The sequence below is a fragment of the Rutilus rutilus genome (assembly GCF_951802725.1).
Source record: "Rutilus rutilus genome assembly, chromosome: 9".
NCBI classification, from domain to species: Eukaryota; Metazoa; Chordata; class Actinopteri; order Cypriniformes; family Leuciscidae; genus Rutilus; species Rutilus rutilus.
This window is the reverse complement of record NC_140223.1, coordinates 18,970,767-18,994,721: the sequence shown is the minus strand read 5'-3', so window position 1 is coordinate 18,994,721 and position 23,955 is coordinate 18,970,767. Positions and strand designations below refer to the sequence as shown.

Genomic DNA, 23,955 nt, shown 5'->3' with positions numbered 1-23,955 from the left:
CACTTTTTAAAAGAAATCAAAAATATATTTTTAAAAACAACAATGAAAAAACAAACAAAAACATTTCAATATCCTTTTCACAAATTTAGGGGTTAGGGTTCGGGACAGCCACCTCCAAATTGAATTAAGCTTACTGATATTTTAAATATTACTGTGGTATTCAATAGATAATAGAAGGATCTTTGTAAGCATCTAAAATTTGAATACTTAAATGCTTTTTAAATGTGTTTTTTGGTTGTGGGATAGCAGTTTGCACCAATTCTGTAGAATGACCCATATCCACCTTATTCCTACGCCCCAAGATGCTTTGCGCAAATTATGGGTGTAACTTCCGTTAAACTGTAAACAATCAGTGAAAGGCTCGCTCTATGAACGCAATACGTTAAAAAAGTGTCACAATGAGATGACATAATCTACTCACCCTTCAACCATCGAACATTAAAAGAAATTTTAAAAGTGTAAAAGCATGAACAAGGTACTTTCAACAGATCAAATAACCCCAAAAGCTTGAGTCTTTGGTTAAATATCACTGTAGTAATATATATCTGTTTTATGTAACTTATGTTAAGCTATAGCTATAGCTGTGGTGCGCGAGCTGATAAGTGAAAACGCAAAGTGGATTGAGCATGCAGCGGCACAGACGACACGACAAGCCCTTTTTCACAGATATCAGTGGAAAGTGTGTAGTTCAGTAGGATGTCAATAGCAAAGAAAGTAAAACGAGGCATGTATTATTAACGTTAACAGATGGTAAAGAGAGAGTGAGAGTTAGGGAGAGAGAGTGCACTTCTGTTGCATGCTCTTGATTGCTGATTGTTCACTCAGCACACGTCATTTGGATTAAAACTAAATCGTATATGTGAGTAAATCATGAACTGTTATGTTATTTATGTATAACGAGTGATTCCCTTACATTATTACAGGCGTTTGCAGGTCGAGATGTTTCATTAACGCAAACATCCAAATCATGCCCCCTGAAAACTGCTCTCAGTGTTTGCTGCTGTTTGCTGAAGGACAGATAAATCACTCAATGCTCTTGACTGAATAACTTTTGTAACTTTATAAAGATCCATCTATATTTAATTTATACAATGATGAATATGCAGTGTTATTTCACATTTGATTACTGTATTCAAATTATGTACCTGAAAACTACTGTTAGACCTACCTGAAAAACCCCAAAACAATTTATTTTATTACTGTTTGCTTACTTGTCTTTAATAATGTTTTAAATTTACATTAATTAGGTTAGTAGTTTTGCTGTAGTATCAACATTGGAATAGAGAATTGTGATATTTGACTAGTAAACATTTGAACCACTGACCCAATCCTCACCTCTGAGCCCTGCTGAGACAGCTCTAAATATGTGCTATGCTATTAAATGAAAGATAAAATATGATAAAGCAATATAATGAACACTGAAAGTAACATTTTAGCAGGCTTAATTAAGCATGAAAATAACTAAAGGAAATATATATTTGCTAAACAAATTAAGCCAACTAATATGATTCATATTATTTTGGTTTCTCTATCCAATATATTTAAAAATTACAAATGCAGTGAAAATACAGGTATCGGTATCGGGAAGTACCAAAAATGAAGGTATCGGTATCAGACTTGTTCTGGAAAAAGTGGTATCGGTGCATCCCTAATTAAAACTAAATCCATAAAATAATCGGTTCTATAGGTTCTATATATGAAGCGCCTCACAGAACTTTTTAAATATATATGTATATATATATATATAAGCTTTTCTTCTAAGATTGTGAAGAAGAAAGAAAGTCATACAGGTTTAGAACGACTTGAGTAAATGAATTGTCATTTTTGGTTGAACTATTCGTTTAAAGCAATTCTCCAAATATGATATCACATTTGCTTTAGCAAATCAATCCAGCCCTATGACATCCCTTTCTCCATAAATATCAACTGATATAGCTGTATTTACATCCACTCTCGCTAATAGGACAGATTGGTAGGGTGCTCGACACAGAGTATCATAACAGAGGTGCTGCTCGCCGTGCTTCACGGTAAACGGAAAGACTTTCCGGTGATTGCGGGATCACGGCTAATTCAGACGGTGCCATTATCCGAATTGAGCGATTGTTTCTTGATTATTCATGACCTTCTCCTCGACGAGGCCCTTCCCTGCAGCTGGTTTGCTGAATTAATGTTTCGAGGAGCACATGGTCTATCTCATAAGCCCTTATCAGCCAAATCTGGTAAAGATAGATTTGTAAGGAAGGAATTCATTTGTCCCTTGAGGCCTGTGCGCATCTCCCTGGAATCCATTTAATGATGGCCAAATGACGAGCATAATTGCTCATTAGTGTCTGCGGGCCCTCACGCGGACGCCCTTACATGTGCATCAAAAGTGAGTATGGCACATGCAAGCACACATTGAGTAAAGAACAAGCAAGCAAGCTGGCAAGAGAAAGAGGCTGTTTCCTGATGGGAAGAGTGGAGGGAGCTAATGCAGCAGAACAGCTGATTAGGTCTCTTTACCAGGTCAGCTGTACATCTCTCCCCTCGGCCCAGGGCTGGGAGCAGAGCTGAATTATAGGGGGTAAACAGTGTAGACGGCACAGGCTGATGGGAGTAGATGGCCTTGGTCAGCTGCCCTGGTCCGGCCTGTCTTTCTTCATTTCCTCTCTATCAGCTACTGTGAGGAGATCTGACTATGCGGAGACCCCGGCAGGCTTACCACTGACCCTGCATAATTCTCTCTCTCTCTCTCTCTCTCTCTCTCTCTCTCTCTCTCTCTCTCTCTCTCTCTCTCTCTCACACACAAACAAAAATGTACACAGCACATAAAAGGCCAGTCAGCAGTCTCAGTGGAAAGGACACTCCAAAATGAGGCTGTTTTATGCAGAGGGAGATCACAGCGCATGAATAAATGAAGAATGGCAGATGGCCACACACCACACACACACACACACACACATATCCATACACCAACAAACGTTTTTTTTATATTATGCTCTGTACTTTCCATTAACTTCTATTGTTTTTCAATTGAGCTAATTGCATTTTATCACCTAACGTTTTCACAAACCCTTTTTTAGATTCTAATGAAGACTTTATTTAGTCATTTTATTATGCTATTTTTATCATAGGCTGTTGGCAAGTAATTTAAAGTTTTACTATTCTTGTCAAGTCATTTGGCCCTTGCAAAGATATAAAACCTTGAAAGTGTGGTCACATTTACGATAAAAAGCCATTTCAATATAGCTTGGCAAGCCAGACCTACATCAAGATGTTAGGTCTGGCAACTCACCATAGACACGGCTCAATCCGAGGGGCGGGATAAACGGCTGTCTTTCAAATTCACTCTGGGGATTCAATAGGACAGCGCTTCAACCAACCAGAGCGTTTTCCCAACAGCGGAGCTAACGTTAGTTGATAGATTCAACTTTTGAATCTGGCCGGCAAAACTACGAACACATCTTCCTTTTTTAAGAATGACTTAAGTGCCGTTCTTTGCTCTTTTCTCAAAGAAAAGCTTAACTCCAAGTCCTCCAGAGTCGCGGCCAAAGCCGATTCGAAAGACTGTTCGCCAGCAGCAGCAGCAGCTCTTCTTTGTTTTCAAGTAGCAGGGAACCGTCGCAACTCTGTCGTCGTTATGTTATGCCCGCCCCGCCTACTCTATACACGACGTGATTGGCCTGACCAAATTTAGGTTTTTACAGCTCTGAAAGTCAACGGAGAGTTGCTAGACTACCCTGGCTGCAAAATAAATTTGGATTTCTAGGCTAATTTCAATAAGAATCCATACATGACTTAACAAAGGATTTCAAGTTGGTCAGGAGAATTCACCACATGGACCTACACTTCGTTTAACCTACACTCAATGGAACTTTTTTGTATGCAAAATTTTGCTATTGAGACCGTACCTTTTCGCTAAGGCTGGGGGGAAATGTATGTGTATTAAATACATTTTGTGAAGCCTGATTCCTGAAACTAACTACTGAAATTGAACTTTTTAGCAAATCAAAAACTCATCACAAACAAATTATTCTTATGAACCCTTTCTTTTTTAGTGAATCAAAAACATTTACTGTAGCACGAACTGTGTGGTCTGAATCACAAAGCAAATTACTCTGCGGAAATACTTCAAAAACAGAAAACTGTAGCACAAATCACACAATGATAGACTCAAAAAGACGAGTTACCAGTTAAGTTCTGTCTAAAACACTGCCCTGTATAATTTACAGCATTAGCAGAGTGACTTTCTATCACATGCAAGCAAATTGAACATTTTACCTAAAATATACTGAAATGAATCAGAATCGAGAGCTCGCCAATCAGAATTACACTGAATTGGGAATTCTGTAGCGACCTCATCCACATGTTTTACATGTACATAATATACATAAGATTTATATTGGGTATCCCTGTATTAGCTCACTCTGAGATAACAAATAAATACCTTGGTAAATACTACAAAAACAAGGTTTAATGTCAGTGGTAACCGACATATCAGTTTGGTGACAAGATGCATGCGACTTTTCTTTCTGTCCCCTACCAGCAACTTGAAATGATTAAAAAACAAATTACACAGGCGAGTGGCATGGCAGCCCATTCATCAGTGTCATGTGAGGCTGGGCCTCGTGGGGCTGCAGAGAAGTCTTAGAGAGCGGCCGGTAATGACAAAACCATGCTCCATAGAAGCTGCATACAGCTGCTAGGTGATGCTGACCAACTCTTTGTACAGTCTACTTATGCAAAAGCAACCAAAGATGGTCTTGTTCATTTCCTTCCTTTTTTCTCCTTCCTGTCACTCTCTTCTGTCTGGTCTCGGGTCCCACCTGAGCCCAGCTCACAGCCTGTTACCTTGTGTCCTCTGCTTTACCTCTGAACACCAATGTTTGCTCTCCGTGCGTACGACTTCAATAGCCTCTTTAACAATGGCTCCTGCTGTTTACAAACCGTGAAGAAACCTTCCCTTTCTGCACTTATCAAAAAAAGAAAAAGAAAAAAAAAGCCTTCTCTGTAATTCCTTCCTGCAGATTAATGCTCCAGAATGTAAACGGCGGAGCAAATAATTGAAAGGGAAACTGGTCTCGCGAATTACAGTTGGACTAGCAAAGACTTCAGTGTTTGAAAGTGCTATAAACAGTATCATTTGTCATTCAGCAGCAAAAACCTGGTCCAAAAAGATAGTGTTTGCATTTTATACGCTTAATTAAGCTACATCTCTTTTGTTCTTTTATTGTGGCTGTAACTTTTCTTTTTTTTTTCAAAGTTAAAGCTGCAGTAAGCGACATATTTTTTGGAAAGACACATACATATCCTTACTGCCTGTCAAATACTACTGAAATAGGTGATCTCTGCCAATGGTGTACACTTGTGAGTGAGGTTATTTTGTTGAATAATGAAAGGCAAGGGGAATGTTTAGGAAACCAGCAATTATCACTTACAGCAGGTTTAACATGACAGGTAGTGGCATACTTTGTTAAATGAACACTTTTAGGGGAAGTATATACATGACACGCTCTAAAGTTTAATAAAAGCTAGATGGAGCGTAACGTAAACTAAACAGTCTTCGGATGTGTTTATAACTCTTTTTAATGGGATATTAAATATATCCCCATATACACCCATACTGTCATTATTTACTCACCTTCATGTTGTTACAAAACTGTATAACTCTCTTTCTCCTGCAGAACACACAAAAAAAGTTATTTTGAAGATTGTTTCAACTATTTTTGTCCATACAATAAAAAGTCAATGGGGTCCAAAACAACACTGGTCCCCATTGGTCCCCTCATTGTATAGACAATAAACAATCTTTGGGGGGCTGTGAAAGTGATGGTTAGTAAATGATGACAGAATTGTCATTTTTGGTTGAACAATCTGAAAATGCAATTTGATACTTGTATTTTGAATGTCCTCAATGTACCTTGTGTGTGTGTGTGTATATAAATTGTAATCGGAAATTCGTGAACACTTGTGCTGAAATTGTCTTTTCTCGAACAACGTTCAGGTGATCAGGTGGCATAGTGAGCTTAATAAGATGACGGGCGGACATAAATGTTGGACGCTGATCGTTGAGCCTATGTTGTTTGAATCTGATACACTCTTAAAAGAAATGGTTCTATTTAGAACCAGAAATGGTTCTATCACCCGCTTCATATATGGAACTCCAAAATGGTTCTATATAGAACCATTTAAAAGGGTTCCATAAAAAGAACCCCAAATGGTTCTTTGAATCCAAGTTAGATGGTTCTAAATAGAACCATTTAAGGGTTCTTTATTATTAAACGAGTTATTATTAAATAAGAAAATATAAACAATCCAGAACGCAACGCATGTACGCCACCAGGGAGCATTTTTACGATTATTTGTTTTTAATGTTCCCTTCGATAGATTAAAACCATCACAATATGGTATACAAAATAAAGAAAACTCCTGGTTAGTTTATTTTTTTCTTCACAAAATGATTTGTCAAAAAGTTAAACTATAATATATTAGGAAATATAAGTTTCATGCTAATGTACAGCTCATATTAATATTTGTTTACTCTTGTTTTTGACTACAGCAGTCATTCTCATGGGTCTTGACTCAAAAAGCTTTGTGAATGTGTTGTGTAATCTTTAGTTTACACTTCAGTCATAAAACATGAATTATAGAACCATTTTAATAAAAAAAGGTTCTTTGCTATGCAAGGGTTCTACATAGAACCATTTTTTTTGGTAAAAGGTTCTATTGGCCAAGTACTGAACCCCAGGGCTCTATATAGAACCTCGAGGAACCCTTTTTTTTAAGAGTGTATGAAGTGAACTTGACGCACATCTGATGTTGACGAAAGGATTATCATAATTTGATTTGCACTCCTTGGGGAGCATAGCAAAGCATGTTGATTGTAATTAAAGAAATGAATTTATGAATGAATGTTTGTTGCGCAATGTAATATTTGTGATGTTTCTGCAATTCGTCATGTTATGAGTCTACGTTTGAATTGTGGATCTTGTTGTTTTATGTGTTAATATAGTTTTCACGGTGCTGTGATGTGATGTGAGTCAGTGTACGGAAAAAAAGATGCAGTTTGAATACATCCTGTTGTCGTGCAAGCTGAATTAAAGGACGCTTCACGCATCCGTTGAGGCTTTCGGAATCCAAGGGGGTTGCTACACATGGTACAAACAGTGAGATGCATCACAACTGTCAAAAACATATTTACCTCCAAAAATTTTTAATTGAAATGCGACACAAAAATGTATCCTGTGCTATTGACCCCTGACTTCTCATTACATCAATCTCATCACAGGCTTGTAAATGTACAGAGCAGACAAAATACTATATTAGTCTATATAATCATATTCTTCTTAATTCCTGTTAAGGCAGAAAAAAAAAACCAAGAACAAAAATTCTTTCTTTGTAATTCTTGTGGTTAATATGCAATTAATCTAAACCCCAGGTTCCTAACGTCTTCTCCATAAGGAAGTCTATAATTACTCCTGTGAGCTGAGTCTGAGGGACCCTCATCAAATTTTAATTTTCTGATCACATGCTCTACTCTTGTTCGGCAACACATGTGATGAGGGCGCATAATCTGTTCCATGTGTTTCAACAGATGTGTCAAGAATGCATCAATGCATTCGTGAAAAACAATGTTTACTGAGAACTTACACAGGAAAATCAGATATGCCAACATGAACTTTCTGATCTCCAGAGATTGTTCAATAAAACCAGATCTCTCTGGCACACTGGTCTCGTTGGCACACCTCTTTCATTTAAACGCAGCACAAAGGCCGAATCCCTGGGTGACAGTCAAACACAGATGAAAACGTTCTTCACTCGGCAAAGCGGAGTTATTGCCTGCACAAATCACAAAGCAACAATCCCTTTACTGCTCACCTGTACAGCAGTTACCAATAGAGAGAATACATCTAGTAATTAGAGCAAAATGGCTATGCTCTTTTCCTTTCATTATTGCAATTAACCTACTGAACCCGATGTCTAACGGAGGTGGGGAAGGATGTTGTATCAAATTACAGGGATGTTTCATATCAGCGGTAGCTCTTGCTCTTCCTGCGTGATAATGAGGACAAGATTGAAATTGGCATGTAATGTCTGAAAAGTGAAGTTTCTGAAAAGAGCAAGCCAAGAACTGCACTGGATAAAGCTTGAGATGGAGGTAACGGACCACTTGAAAGAAAGTGGTAGAAATCTCTAGAACACGCCGTAGATTTTACATCTTTATTATTGCTGTTTAAACATATTCATCACAGTTTTTGGAGTTTTTCCTCAAGCCGAATCCATGTCTGACACCCAGAAGCTTTTTTTAGTGTAACTGTAGCTTAAGATGCTAAATGATACCTAAACGATGTTGTCAGATTTTATCGCTGATTTGAAATATATTATTGAAGCATACTCTTAACCAACAGTTTTGAAGGTTTTGTCCTTTTACCATCATATAGGATCTGTACTTGCCTAATACCTAAAGAAAATAGCTGCCTGGAGTTGCCAAGATCTCCAATTGGCCTCACCCTCATGTCCTTTCAAACCCATATGACTTCAGTTTTTTTCTAAGGAACAAAAACGATTTTGAAGAACGTTGGAAACCAAACAACATTTGAGCCCATGAATTTTAATTGTATTAAAATAACACTTTGTATTAAAACAATTTAAGAAGAATCTAAGTCATACGAGTTTGGAACAAGAGCAAGTAAATTACAGAATTGAATAACTGCACTAAAGAAGTGCACTTTAGGAAAAGGTTTGTATGTATGCTGTCACAACTAATGATTCATTCCTCAAATTGATTCACAAGCAGCAGGTGAGCGTGATTCACAGCTTGTTTGGACGCTGTGAAGTCCTAATTTACATTCACTGCGAGAGAAACACTGCAGTTGCTGTAATGTACAGAAACAATATATCTGAGCCAAGATCCCATGGGGACTTGAATTATTGCCATGACAGATGGATTCAGGTGAGATGACAGAGATGTAAATCCATGTGTGGGTGTGATGTTTTGGCCTCTGCTCACGGCTCGATCAGAAATTGCCTCTGAAAAATGCCCCGCCCCCAGCACAGTCATAAATTGCACTCGCTTATCAGCAAACCGATTCCATCTCTTAAAGTGCCCAAGGACTCCTCTACATCTAAGGAGGCCATCTATCCATCCATCTATCCAGTCCTTTCCCGGGAATGTTTAAAATGGAGTAAAGTCAATTTGGCAGCCATCTTGGTAAGGGCTCCAGGGAGCTACTTTTTTAGATAATGGTAAAGAAAGCACATCTATGTTGAATCAGCAGTAAAATTTGACAACAATATCACATATTTCACTTCTTTCAAATCAAAATTGACAATTCTTATTTTTTGAATTAATTATTAATTCTCAATTCTTACATGCATCTTTTTTTTTTAATGTGATGTGCCATCGAATTAATGTGCCATTGTAATCTTTAATCAAAATAGCTTCTCCCTCTTGCAGTGACATCTCTTCTCTTCTCTGACGTGTTTACTGGCGTGAGGGCGGGACAACCTGTCACTCACATGAGATCACAGCATTAGGAAACCACAACCATCTAATCAACCCCCAATGGACAAAATCAAGTACCGCTCTATTTTTTCTTGTTTAAGAATCCGTTTCACTTGGATACACGTCACAATAGGGAAGAAAAGACTATCGCAACTTCAGTTTAATGCAGACTTTAACTCAGATCATGCTGGGGTTTTTTTTCAGCCTGGTCTAGTTAATGTGCTTGCTCTGGTTAACAAAATATATTGGTTCTTTTAACTGAAAGGCGAGACTTCCATTCTTGTTGCAGCCATATTGAGTGATATGATTTCACCCATTTTTCTATGAGCGCTCCATCTCTGGTTTGGTACCTGTTGAACATGCACCTTGCTGGTGTAAAAGACACTTTTCATCATGGCAGCTATAACCAAAGTAGCTCATCTCACCATACAAAGGGTTACAACAATTCCTCCATGTACCTGCATCACTAAGTGCTTCATTACTCCCCAGAGCGTGGCCAGAGCAGAAGCTAAAAAGCTCTCTCTGAGTCATTTACTGATTACTGCGTTTGTGATGGATGTAGTGTGCTTTTGACAGGCCTTTTTCACACTGTGATAAAGGCGTAATGAAACATTAGCACACGGATGGGACTACAGTGCGGAGTTGGTGTGTTGGACGCATGTACGATGGCGGCAGGAGAGACTAAATAAGTGAAGGAAAGCAGTGTGGGGAAACGAAGTGGCTTCTTTAAATTAGGTTGGAGTGTGTTGAAGTGTGTCGGTTTGTTCCACACTGAGTGGCTGCTCTTAAAGCGCTCTGAACTAAAAGTCATTTTGGATGAAAAAGTTTAGAAAAATCCATCCTGGTTTGTTATTTCAAGCACACATCAGTGTGAAGCAGAAAGATTGAAACGGAAACATCCAAGATACTGTTTATAGCATACTTGAATCAAAAAAAAAAAATCATTGCAAGTGCAGCACCACCTTACGTTCAATTTCAGTGTGGTTTTAACATGGTGGCTTTGTCATTAGCCATTTCCTCTCAGATTGAAATAATCCTGAAGTTTGGGGTACACTAATTATTGTTTGTGCAATTTTATGCAATAAAAAGCAATTGTGTTGAACAAAAATACAATATTGAAAACACTTCCAAAGGATGAGGACTACTCAAGTTGTTCTTGCGATGGAGGTTCGGGTTGAATAAGTAGTTCTTCCAATGTTTCATCATCAACTCCCGCTCTGCTTGATATGGTAAAATCGACGCCATTATTATTGTCTTTACAGTGTGTACAATCTCTGAGCTTTAGGAAGCCTCCGGTGCTAAAATTCAGTTTCGTTTCCGACATGCGCTGTAAGCGGTAGACCAATCACAACAGACTGGGCCATCTGGCCAATCAGAGCAGAGTAGCTCTCGGAAAGGAGGGATTTAGAGAGACGGATTCATCCGACGAGTCGTTTGAGAATCGTTGAAAAATGTGGTGATGTGCAATTAATATTATGAGAAAAGTTTTTACAAACCTTTTAAACAGCACTCTGTTTTCAACATTGATAATTCACTGTGGTAGAGATGCATTTATTATTATATTTCTTGGCAGATTTTTTAAGCCAGCGCTTTGGAGCATCATTATCAAACTCGTTTAATCCACACACAACTTTCCATATTCTGCCAAAAACATCATTCTGTCTTTGATGGGTTTTCTGAGACAGCAATGGCTTTTTAAGTAGTGCATTTGCGTACAATTTGCTTATTTCCTGACCAATAATTTGCAGTTAAGACAATTAAAACCTTCATTTTTTACACATAGCCATTTTTTTTTGCCCCAGGAGTATAATATAAATATACTATTGTATGATAGTATTTTAATGTGGGAGGAAACATTAAACAGCTTCTTTACTTCACAGGCATTTGCTTGAAGAACTTCTGCATTAGAGCGTATAACCCATAAATTCTCTCACCAAGGAAGTCAGGATGTAGGTGTAGTAAACTGACAGCATCCCCAACTCTGAGGCCTGGAGAAGAGAGAAGAGAGAGGTACATTAAACATTTTTGACAATGCTAGGCTAATTTAAACAGTTACTGTACATAGTCTGAATCTGTGCACGTCATCGCCGCCATTGAGAAGAAAAAGGCAAGGTTCTCTGCTTTGTAAAACCTGTTCAGAGTTGGATGAAAGCTAACAAAAGACAGACAACATTCCCGCTCTGACTGTCATTGCCATTCTATTTATCAATTCTCCACTGTCTCCAAGGAAACCAAGCAGCAAATACAATATGTCAATCAAATGTCAGGGGTGAAAACACTTTCAACAATTATTTCTATGGAAGCGGAGAGAAAACTGAGTAAAAGGGACAGTTTAGAGTACAAGAAATGCATAAGAGGGCAAAGAGATTGAACAGCATTGTTGTATTTCATCTAGTTAAATAATAAATGAAAAACATATTGATCAATAATAACCTGCAGTGAAAAATATCACATTTCCTAGAGCAAAAAGAACACTAAAGTAACTTGGTAATTATTATAGGTTTCACAAATAATTTCTCCAAAACTGCTCTTGCAGATCTTTTCATTAACCTTGCGCAGCCATAATCAATAAGATTGCACGATGGATCGGCGACAGGAGGGTTTCACACTGCATGACTTTACAAAAGAAAGAATCGGCGACAACTTCTGTCTGGTCCGCAAATACGTTTCACAACCAAACACACGCGAGAAGTGAAAAGGAAATAACGCAAGATCACGCGTGCGTGAAACCGAAATGATTAAAAACGATAGCCTGCCAGAAGATTTGTGATCCAAATCGTCTGTGCGCTGATTTGCAGCGAAAAGGAGAAAAAATGTTTTAAAAAAAACTGATTATGCAGGAGGAAATGGTTGGGAAGATGAGGGGAGCAAGGACAGTGTGTTCTGCAAAGAGAGTTGGGGGTAAATAAATGATTTTGCAATGTGCTGCTGTTGCTTCTGGTCAAGCAAATGTTTGTGCTTTGTTTCTGTTTGATATAATTGTAAATATATCTATTAAAATACTGATATTCTGGTCTATAACTCCTCCCCGAATATCCCGCTGTCCTGTTTCTTGCCCTCTCTCATTGGGTCATCGCCGATGTAGTTTTCAGTCAGAACACATTCACAGTTCATAAAGCAGGATTTTGAATCGCTGACAGGTCCAGATATTTAGCACGCCAAATATCTCACGGGCGTCTGCGATTCTCTCAGATTGCGTCTTTGATAATTCACACTGCGTGATTGTCACTCACGTGAACGAGCACCGATTTGCCTATGATTTTAAGCATTTGTCGGCGATCTGACAAAACCTGGCGGCGAGCGAAAATTGGCCCTAAAATCGGCGAGCGAAAATCGGCCCTAAAATCGTTCAGTGGGAACTCGCCATTACAGAACATACAGAGATTTCTTTTTAGTTATTGGGCACTTCAGAATAGGAATGAGTCACAATGGTTGAGTAGTCCATTAGTCACTTAAAAACAGTCAATTAAAGGAGAACTCCGGTCAATTTTAACATTGAGCTCATTTTTTTGTACATTTGGAGTGCTGTCAGTACAGAGAACAACGACAAAAATCGGTGCTGCCTACACCGTGTTATCCTCTTTTTAAAATTTGCACCCTGTTGACTTCAATTGGGCAAGGTTTAAACCTGCTTTTAGCCTCTTAACATCCTTGATGTGTCATTACAAGTGCACAGATCATGTGAGTGATTCCTTCTGAGTGAACGCGGGTGAATCTGACTGCAGTAGATGTGAAAGATATTAATAAAAATGATGTTTATTCAGCCAGCGCACATACCTGTATTTACGTCCTGTTTTCGATCGAAGTCCACAGTAGTCGATTGTCGAGTTCACGCGCGTGATCATAGGTACTAAACCTATGCGCGTGAACTCGACAATCGACTACTGTGGACTTCGACCGAAAACAGGACGTAAATACAGGTATGTGCGCTGGCTGAATAAACATCATTTTTATTAATATCTTTCACATCTACTGCAGTCAGATTCACCCGCGTTCACTCCGAAGGAATCACTCACATGACCTGTGCACTTGTAATGACACATCAAGGATGTTAAGAGGCTAAAAGCAGGTTTAAAACTTGCCCCATTGAAGTCAACAGGGTGCAAATTTTAAAATGAGGATAACACGGTGTAGGCAACACCGATTTTTGTCGTTGTTCTCTGTACTGACAGCACTCCAAATGTACAAAAAAATTAGCTCAATGTTAAAATTGACCGGAGTTCTCCTTTAACAGATACATACTGTATATTACTATTATTACACTGGATGGATGACTTTGACTGGTGAGATACATCATGAAGATTTTTTTTTTTTACATTGTATTGAAAGTTAATTATAGTACAAAAGTTTGGTGTTAGTATTTTTTTGAAAGTAAGAAAGAAAGAATACTTTTCTTTGGCAAGGATCAATTAAATTGATCTAAAGGGACAGTAAAGACATTTATAATGTTACAAAAGATTTCTATTCCAACTCATTTAAGCTTTATATTGATCAAAGAATCCTGAAAAACACAAATGTCCATTCACAACTGTTTTCAACATTGGAAATAATAAGAAATACTTGAGCAGGAAATCAGCATATTATGGTTGATTTGTTAGGGATCATGTGACACTGAAAACTGGAAGAATGATGCTAAAAATTCAGCTTTGCGACCACAAGAATAATTAAAATTTTAAAATATATTCAAATAGAAAACAGTTATTTTAAATGTAATAATATTTCACAATATAACTGTTTTTACTGTATGATTGATCACATAAATGCAGGTGAACATAAGAGACTTTCAAAAACATTTAAACATTACTGACCCCAAACTTTTGAACAGTAGTGTAACATGGCGTCCTTAAGGCTGATTAATTGATTAGTCATTCAGGCAACCCAATGAACAGTTTTTCTAGCTTTTGAAAATAAGCAGTTTTTCTCATCCCTACTGCGAAATGTGCCCTCTACACTTTTTGTTTGAACATTATTGATTGTACAGCCCCAAAGTTGCGTTCTTTCCGACCTGTGTGGCGTACAACTTATGTGGCAGAGCAGAATTTGTAGGCACCTCAGATCTGCTGATGGTGGCGGAAGTACCAGTTTTTAACTTCCCAAACTCCCAGCTTTGTTCCTACATTTTAGAGCAGAAGTCATGCTAACACAGCACTCCTGGGCACCTGTTCTCTTGTGATTGTAATATGGTTTGAAACAGCATCTGTATTAAGGCACTTACACTCTGTCTGGTAGATAGACACCCATGTATCGTCATGACTGCCTGTCTAGCTTTCCATAATACCCATCCGCATTTCATTTGACCAGTGTTGTGTTGAAAAGAGAGAGAGGGAGAAAATGGAGGAAAGAGTTTTTCCAAGTTATGATAATTTTGTCCTTGCGTTAAGTATTTTATAATGAAAGATTTTTCCCTGAAATTGCCCATGTAATTGAATCATGTAACTCAAGCTGGTGTGTGAGCCGTGCTGTGAACATTGGCAAACAGCTCTAGCATGCTTGCCCTACACTCGCTCCTCACAAGCTGTACGAGTGCCAAACTTTCACTGCTCTGCCGCATGCTTGCTCCAAATAGATCCAAAGAGAGAGAGGAACAGAGAGACATGAAGAAGCAATGCGAGTGGATGAAACAAGAGACAGTAAGATATACAGAAAGAGAGAGGGAGAAATGGGTTGAAAGAGGCACTGTATGGGAATCACAGTAAGGTTGACAAACAGACAAAGAAACCACTGAGAACCGCACAACCCACCGGTGTAACAGTGGTGGTGTTTGTCCCTGTGTCTCCATAGCAACAGGAAATGCCAAGGAAAGACCTGCGATGGTCATGAGACACTTTGATTAAAGAGCAATGGAGTGAACACAGAGGAATAACGGTGGATAACAATTGGCTATAATGTCTAAAATGTGAGAGCACAGAAGAGTCAAGATAACATGAGATAACATGAGATGAGACAAGATGAGAATAAGTGAGTCAAGTAGGAAGGGAAGGGAAAGGAAGAGGAAGAGGAAGCAGAAGGGTAAGGAAAGGAAAGGAAATGGAAGGAAAAGGAAAGGAAAGGAAGGGAAGGGAAGGGAAGGGAAGGGATGGGATGGGCTGGTGGTTATTATAATAAGTTATGATGACATTCACAACACAAGCAATTTAAATTCAAATTGCGGTCAAAAAACAATTCTGCAAAATCAAGGAAATTCCATTGTCTACAATCAATAGTGTAGCGATGTATGAAGCACAACACACACAGAAGACACTTTCAAACCAAGCAGCTTTCTTTTAGTCAAAGCGGCAAGTTCACGTTTCCAGCTTGAACCCGTAGCAAAATCTGCATGGGGAATTCTTTCAACCCTCATGCAAAATTTCCAATCACGTGAATCCCTGAAATGACAACATCTTGCCAGAGAAAATTCGCTGAACAACTGTAATTGTGACTGTACATTAGGAGCACTGTTGTGTAAAAAAGTTGAACTTCTTTTAACTGGAGAGCCGCATTTTTAGAACATTGTGTCATTCGCAAAACACTGCAAAAAACATGTTTGTCTAGTGCATGCTTACATTTAAAAATGCTAAGTCTCTCTTTCTGTCCATTTTATCTCCATCGATCACCTTCACTCTCTTTTCCTCGGTTCCTGCAATCAGCCTATCCTGCTGAGCCATTAATTTCTATTTCCTGAAAATAATGATTCATGTCTCACACATGCGCTGCAGAGGTTTGTGTGTATGTTCAATCAGTCATCTATATCAAATTATTCAGTCATGAGGCGGCATCCATGTATGTGTATGTTCATTTGCTTTGAACGTTAAAATGTATTTACTACAGCTCATACGCGATGCAGCTCATACGCTCCATCTTACAAACGAGGAGCAACATTTAACTCTTACACTTAAAAAACAAAAGGGTCATGAGAATAAGGCTACACTGTGAAACTAGAGGAACACTTATATAGTTTAATGGCATCATTAAATTCTTCCATCTTTATGAGCAATTGTTAATTTTATTCTGAGACTCAAGGTCATGGCCAATGACATTTAGATCTATCTCATGCAAATAGTCTTACAAACTATTTTCAGCTTATAATTACATAATGATGGCCTTTTTACCCTTATATTTCTGCAAACTTTTCAAACCCCGGATGTATGCGGATCCAGCAATGGATTAAGAGAGATACAGAGCAAAAATCTTTTTCTTAATCGGTATTTTGGTTTTCTAGTAAAATAATATAGCCTATAAACAAGATCAATTTACCCTTTCCAAAATAACGTGAGACATGGTGGCGTTGGCATCCACTATGATGGTGGCAGTCTTGTCATCGCGGATCTCCTTGAGAAGGGGGGTGGGATCCTGGCTGTCATCCAGCATGCGAACAGAGAGGGTTTCCTTGGAGATGAGAAACTGCCGCAGTAACACCTCCAGGTTTAATAGGCCTGTTGAAAAGGGGCACACACAAAACACTTCAGCGTCCTGACTTATGTCACTTTCTCTCAAAACAAGAAATAATGTCCTCCCTCTCTTTTCACAGCAATTACGATACCATGGGATCAAGCCTTTTAAGGGTTGATTTTCTGTGCATGGATATAATGCTATTATATTTGTCGGACAAAATCCGCTAAATTATCTGCCAATATTTTTTAATTGAATTCAACAATAACAAAGCTTTTTTTTTTTGCTGTACTGTATGTCCGCAACTCATTTCATTAGCAAAATCATAATCATTCAAGTGTTTAATCTCGGTTCCTTAGGCAATTATGGGGAAAACAGGACTTGCGAATTGCACAACACTGTATCGCAACAGAACGTGACATCGGTTTATTATGATATGACTCGTTAAATTTGAAAGGCTTCAGCTGCTGACTTCACACATAACTTGGCCGATGCCATTGCTCAAAGCTGTCATCTCCATTTCCTGCCGAGTTACTCAGCGCATATTTGATTATCCATAAGCATTAGGTTTCTGTCTTTCGCTCGCTGCACATCACTTGCAATTTCACATTTAGTGCACAACATTAAACACTGCGCTACAGCATTGCTAGCTAACACATGCACTGGCTTTGCCAATCAAGCTGGACAGGAACGTGTGAGAACAGCAAAACACATACTATTTAAATTTTTAATATAACTCTGCTAACTTTCTGTTCAGCTTTATGTACTTTGATTTAGGGAGGATTGGCTAACTGGGCAAAATGTGAGGATACTTGGAAGGTAAATAGGAAGATGTTGGGTTAAGTTCGCACAGTGGGTAAGGTGTTAAAGAGAAGGTTCTAGCATTGGCAAGAGAAAAGCACAAAGCAGCTTCCCACAGTGATAAAGACTTAGCCTCAATTCATTCTGAGCAGCCAGTTATTTCCTCAGCTATCACTTTGCACAGGGCTTTTGCAAAGTGAAGTTCCTTTATCCTTAAAACACACACATCATTGACATATGCTACAGCTGATACACATATGCGTAAAAGCTCTAGGGAGCCCAAATCAAACATAGCAGAAGACTATTTGCACAGGTAAATAACAGATTTACACATTCATGCACGCAAGAGGCAAGATCTGACTACGGTACCATGCGTAAACACTTTGATGAAAATCTGAGGTGATGTCACCTGTTTGGCTAACTTCCGCTAGACTTGCGCTTAAAGCCAGCATGAAACAGAAGTCGAGATAGTCTTTTCTCTTCTATTTAGTATATCCGAGGGAAAAGGCTTCTCGAACAAGAAAAAATAAAGAGCGGGACTTGATTTTGTCTGTTGGGAATTGATTGGATGGTTGGGGTTTGATACTGCTGTGATCTCATGTGAGTGACAATTTGTCCTTGCCTTGCACAGAAAAACATGATTTTGAGGGCACATGCATTTGAAAAAAACGTGCACATATGAATCGTTTATAATAAATACTGTGATATTCCATAAAAAATCTGAATAGACCATTTTGATTTCATGGTGACATTAACTGCCACCGTCCCTGCAAAAAAAAAAAAAAAAAAATGAACGAACATACAAAATCATCCTAAACTGGTTTGCTGATCTAATGTAGTCTCCCAGCCTTGTTCGGCTGGTCTTTGGGAGCTCGTCAGCAAGCTAAACCAGCTGAAAACCAGCTTGACCAGTCTGGAAGACCGGCAAGACCAGCAAACCAGCTTTGGATGGTTTTTGTTCCTTTAACCACACACTCTTGTAGGTACTGTATATTTATTGTTTGTATTAAAGTTGCGATGAAATGGAAGTAGCGACATCTTTTCTTCCATATTGCGACATTCCTTACATCTTAGTAAACCAATTATCGAAAAAGAAAGATAGATGGGGACTTGGTTCTATACATCAGTCTTTGATTTGATTTTGAGATGTGGGTTTTGCACTCAAAAACAAATGCAACCTTGCAGTGAAGGGGAGGGGAATATTTATTTATTCAACAAATCAATGAAAAAAGATCAATGGATTTCAAAAATAGATGGAAAATAATCAGTGAATTTGTATTTCATGCTGACTTAAAAAAAACTCTCTTACAGCGCCTTTTCATTCTTTCTTTGATATGGGGTGTCAGTACAGACTAGCATTACAATATTTAGGGTCAAGCTTTATTATGTTGCTGTCTGGTCATCTGGTTGTTTTTTTCAAAATAAGCAAGTTGAAGAGTTCAGTAAACCTTTAATATTAGTTCCTGCTAAAAAGTTTCAGTCAGATCTCATCCTGCCCGAGGCCAGACAACCATTCGTGCCCTCTTTTCTTCTCATTAGACAGAAAAAAGGGAAAGCTGAAGGGGAGTGAGCAGAAAAAAAGCTTTTGTCTTCCTCCTTTAACAACGCATGTCAGAATCCCATTACGCTCCTTATCACATTAAATTAATGTCTTCCAGCACAAAGGAGAGAACTTCAGAAATAAACACAGCCAGACAAAAGAGTTTCCAAAGTCCTGTTTCATATCAAGTGCCCTATCTAGAACGGCGATTCTTTCTCTACGACTTCCATCACTCTGACTTTTCATTTCAGGTGCTAAAAGAAGTGTTTTTGTTTGATTTTGCAGTACCATCCTTATTTTATCTACACATTTATCATAATCTTCTTGAAGAGGCAGGAGAATTAGATCATCCCACTTCACCCACGTTTCGGTTCTCGTCTCTCTGTGGGACGTAGTTTCTTATTTAATCATCTTTAATTACAGATCACTTCAAAGCAGTGAGAAGAATGTCGGGCAAACAAGTAGTACAATATTTCTGTTCCAAGAGGAGAGGCGCAGCAAATCTGACAGGTGGGAAACCTCTTTGAAGTGTGTATATTTGATTCACTGTGTTCAATCTGGGCACCAAAGCTCTGTTCCTTTCAATTAAATCCGAGAGCTCCTTTAGTTCAAGAGGACAAGCTTGAAAGAGATTGTAGCGCTCACCTGGCTGACCCCATTCAGAATAATTTGGGTAATACCTGACGAAGACAGATTCTGGTTGATCTTCTGGGGCTCCTGACTGGATAGTACAGGTCGGTAGTACAGGTAATTTTGTTCACTAATGAGACCTTAATGCACCTCACTACATGGTGCGGCCCTGTGCAACCTAGTGCCTCATCCAAAGGAGGTTTATACTTTAGAATAGCTATCATAAGATATCTGTTAGCATTTCCGTTCATCTCAAGGGCAAACAATATCAGTTAGCATTTCTATTCATTTCAGCAGTAAAAAGAAATTGGTCAGCTTTTCCATTCATCAAAAAAAAAAAAAAAACACTATTAATTAACATTTACATTCATTTAAATGATAAAAGATGTTGGTTGCTTTTCATTCATGTCACTGGCAAAAGTTCTCTCTTTGTAGGCTATTTCTATTCATTTCAGGGGTAAAAGCTATTGGTTTGCGTTTACATTCATGTCAATAGCAAAAGTTATCGTATAAGTGCGTCCAGTCACCTGAGCCATAAGCAAATGACACCATGATGACTCTGATTGGCTGATGGTGCCACAAGAACCATAAAAACAGTTAGCTGTGACATGCTACTTTTACATGGCTACGCTTGAATGTCCACTAATGAAGAATGCTGATTTTGTCTTCAAAATGGTGCAGGCATTGGTACAGTTAAGGCTCGTTCACACCAAGAGTGATAGTTCAGTTTATTCTAAGCGTGTGCTTGTCAGTCACTTTAAATGCTCGAGCTCATTACAGCAGGATGGATTCTGATTGGCTGTCAATGTTTTTATCATTCATCAGCTGGATACAATCGTTCTGAAAGTGATTCCAATGATATTGTTTCTCTGTGCCATTATTGTTATAGTTGTGGTGTTAACACTGCTATTCTTTAATATTGAGAACGATTTTTAGAACTATATGCAATTCCCGCCTGGATTTGTTCCAGACATGTTCCCCTTTTCTTTTCTGTTGCCTCTCCAGTATCCTGTCAAATTAAGGCAAAAAGCCTCCAATATTAGCCAAATTACATTTCCATTTATGCATTTGGCAGACTGACATTTCATTTGATCAGTTCAGTTAAAAAGTTGTCCCATTTTATAGGAAATTTAAAGGTTATACCATTAATAGCTAAAGCACAGCATAATTGGAACACAGGCGCTAGTCATACCAAAATTAAAATATATCTTATATATAAAATATACACACAGTATATAAAAAAATCTAGACGATCACAATTGGTTGTTTATAGATAAAACCAAATGCAATGGCCTCCTGGCTATTAGTGCTGTATAGGTTAGTCAAACGAATAACTGTCCTTGTACCGTGTCATCTCAGCAGGCCAGGTCTGTGAAGTATTCATGAGTGGGCCATGCTCTATTAAGCTGTCAGCGTGCTAAGTGATTAATGAGAGCTGTACATCCTGTGAGACTGAACGTGAGAGAAAAAGAAACAGTAACAGAAAACGACAAGCAAACAGAGACGCAGGTGAACAGGGTTATTACGGCAGCACAAGGAGTCATCATCCGCTTCTTATAGAAATGTTTTGAAGGGCAGTCGCTATGGCCCGTGGCATTTCCGCTCAACCCTTCGGCTCGCACACCCACTTCGCAACCCTGTAATGTTTGTCAGCTAAAGCAGAAGTGACTATTACCCACAATGGGCCCTAGACCTGCCACTGTGCGGAGCAGCTATTCAATGGTGCATGCATATTTGTTCCAGACAATAGCACGAATGTGCTCCTTAAGTGTTTTACTGACACATACATTTTCATATTACGAGCATTACTGATATCAGCTACTCTACCGTGAAATTGTTATCAAATGGTAATTAGCTGTATATTATTTCATGAGAACGATTTACTTTATATGGGAATGGGGATCTTTAAGAATAAAAACTGCATTTATACGTTCTATTGAGTATTATACGAATGAAACTGAATTGGGGAAGTGATATTGTAATGAAGGAAATGATGTGCAATTAAATTTTTGTTCAAACCAAGAATAACTACAACAATAACCATAAAATGAATTTTTTTTTTATTCTAAAGGTTTGTTCACACTAAAAGAAGTAACTAAAGCCAGTGTTAGGGAAAGTTACTGCATTACAATATTGCGTTACTCCCTAAAAAAGTAACTAATTGCGTTACTTTTTATGGAAAGTAATGCGTGAAGTTACTTTTGCATTTACTTTTGAAGTTACTTTTGCTTTTTATTATCTGGGCTGGGCTGTTTGTTTGTTTTTATAACAACAAAAAAGTTCTATTTTTGGCAAATGTAAAGGCCCTTTTACACCAAAAGTGAAATGAATAAGCCTCAGGCTGAAGGAAATGCAAATTCACACCTGTACAGTAGAGGGCTCAAACAAACAGGCCTTTCAGCTGTGCTGCCATTTGGGAATACAGAAGAATAGGACGGAGGGGAAGAAGTAAATGAGTAAATGTATGCTATGTCTAGAATTACAATACCCATCATGTTCACACATAGCGCACACAACACCTCTGCACTTACTCATGATTTCTCTCAACACGGGGACAGGAGAGCTGTCAGTCAATACATGGGAAAACAAATTAACTTGCGTTACTTGAAAAAGAAACAGATATTTTGTTGTAAATTAAAAAGTAATGCGTTACTTTACCAGTTACTTAAAAAAGTAATCTGATTATAACTCAAGTTACTTGTAATGTGTTACCCCCAACACTGACTATAGCCATAATAATACACTGTAATGATAATTAGGCCTACCACCGATTACGTTATTATTAGTGTGCGCTGCAGTTATGTCTTCTGCTGCTTTAAAGTCATGTGGATTCTGATTGTTTGTCACTGTTTTTGAGCAGGAAAAAAAAATTGTTTTGAAAGTGATTTCAACAATATTGTTATTGTTAAAGTTGTGGTATGGACTTAGCTATTCTCATAGAGTTAAAACGATTATTACAACTTTACATTTATCGTTCTTGATGTGCACTGCCCGTAACTCTAAGAATCCATACCACAAGTATAACGATTACGGCACAGCAATTTCACAGCCATTTTTCCAGCTGATGAATAATAAAATAATTGAAAGCCAATCAAATTCCATTCAGCTTTTAAGCATGTGCTGCAATTATGTTAACAGAGTGCTTAGAATAAACAACGCTATTGGTGTAGGTGTTAATATGGTTATCATTATACAGTAGTTATCATTATAGTTATCGTTCTTTGAGTAAACGGGCCTTAATGCTAGGGAAGGAAATGGAAATTTTTCATAAACACTTTTTGTTAAACTGGTTGAAATTGATAGCAAACAATAATAGGTTTGGTAATAAATAGTGGTCTAAATATTTAAAAAATGTGTGTGTATATATATATATATATATATACAGTGCAATGCATAAGTGAATACACCCATGCTAAAGTTGACTAAAAAGAGGAATAAAAAAATCATCTTTTGTAAATTGAACTTAATGCCTTAATTTAAAAAAATTAGGAAAAATCCAACCTTTAAGGACACCAATTTTCTTTGTGAATGAATAATGTATCGTAAATAAATAAATGTTCTTCCTTAAAATACATGGTGCATAAGTGAGTACACCCCTATGTTAAATTCCCATAGAGGCAGGCAGATTTTTATTTTTAAGTATTTTTTTTTTTTTTTTTAGGATACTATGCATCCTGATAAAGTTCCCTTGGCCTTTGGAATTAAAATAGCCCCACATCATCACATAGCCTTCACCATACCTAGAGATTGGTATGATTTTATTTCAGTTAGCCTAAAAGCTAGTTTGATTTGCATTGAGAGATGATCTTATGGAAAGTACCCCATGCCAATCTCTAGGTATGGTGAAGGCTATGTGATGATGTGGGGCTATTTTAATTCCAAAGGCCAAGGGAACTTTATCAGGATGCATAGTATCCTAAAAAAAATTTTTTTTAAATACTTAAAAATAAAAATCTGCCTGCCTCTATGGGAATTTAACATAGGGGTGTACTCACTTATGCACCATGTATTTTAAGGAAGAACATTTATTTATTTACGATACATTATTCATTCACAAAGAAAATTGGTGTCCTTAAAGGTTGGATTTTTCCTAATTTTTTAAATTAATGCATTAAGTTCAATTTCCAAAATA

General features: G+C 37.9%; 1 protein-coding gene across 1 annotated transcript in view; it reads right to left on the bottom strand.

The window, feature by feature from the left end:
* grik4 (glutamate receptor, ionotropic, kainate 4) overlaps positions 1 to 23,955 on the bottom strand; it is a 426,911-nt gene that overhangs the window by 90,566 nt on the left and 312,390 nt on the right. Inside the window, exons 7-8 of the mRNA XM_084418348.1 lie at positions 16,718 to 16,896; positions 11,419 to 11,472 (exon numbers count right to left, since the gene is read on the bottom strand). Coding sequence (XP_084274474.1) covers positions 11,419 to 11,472; positions 16,718 to 16,896 — 233 coding nt within the window. The remainder of the gene's footprint in view (positions 1 to 11,418; positions 11,473 to 16,717; positions 16,897 to 23,955) is intronic.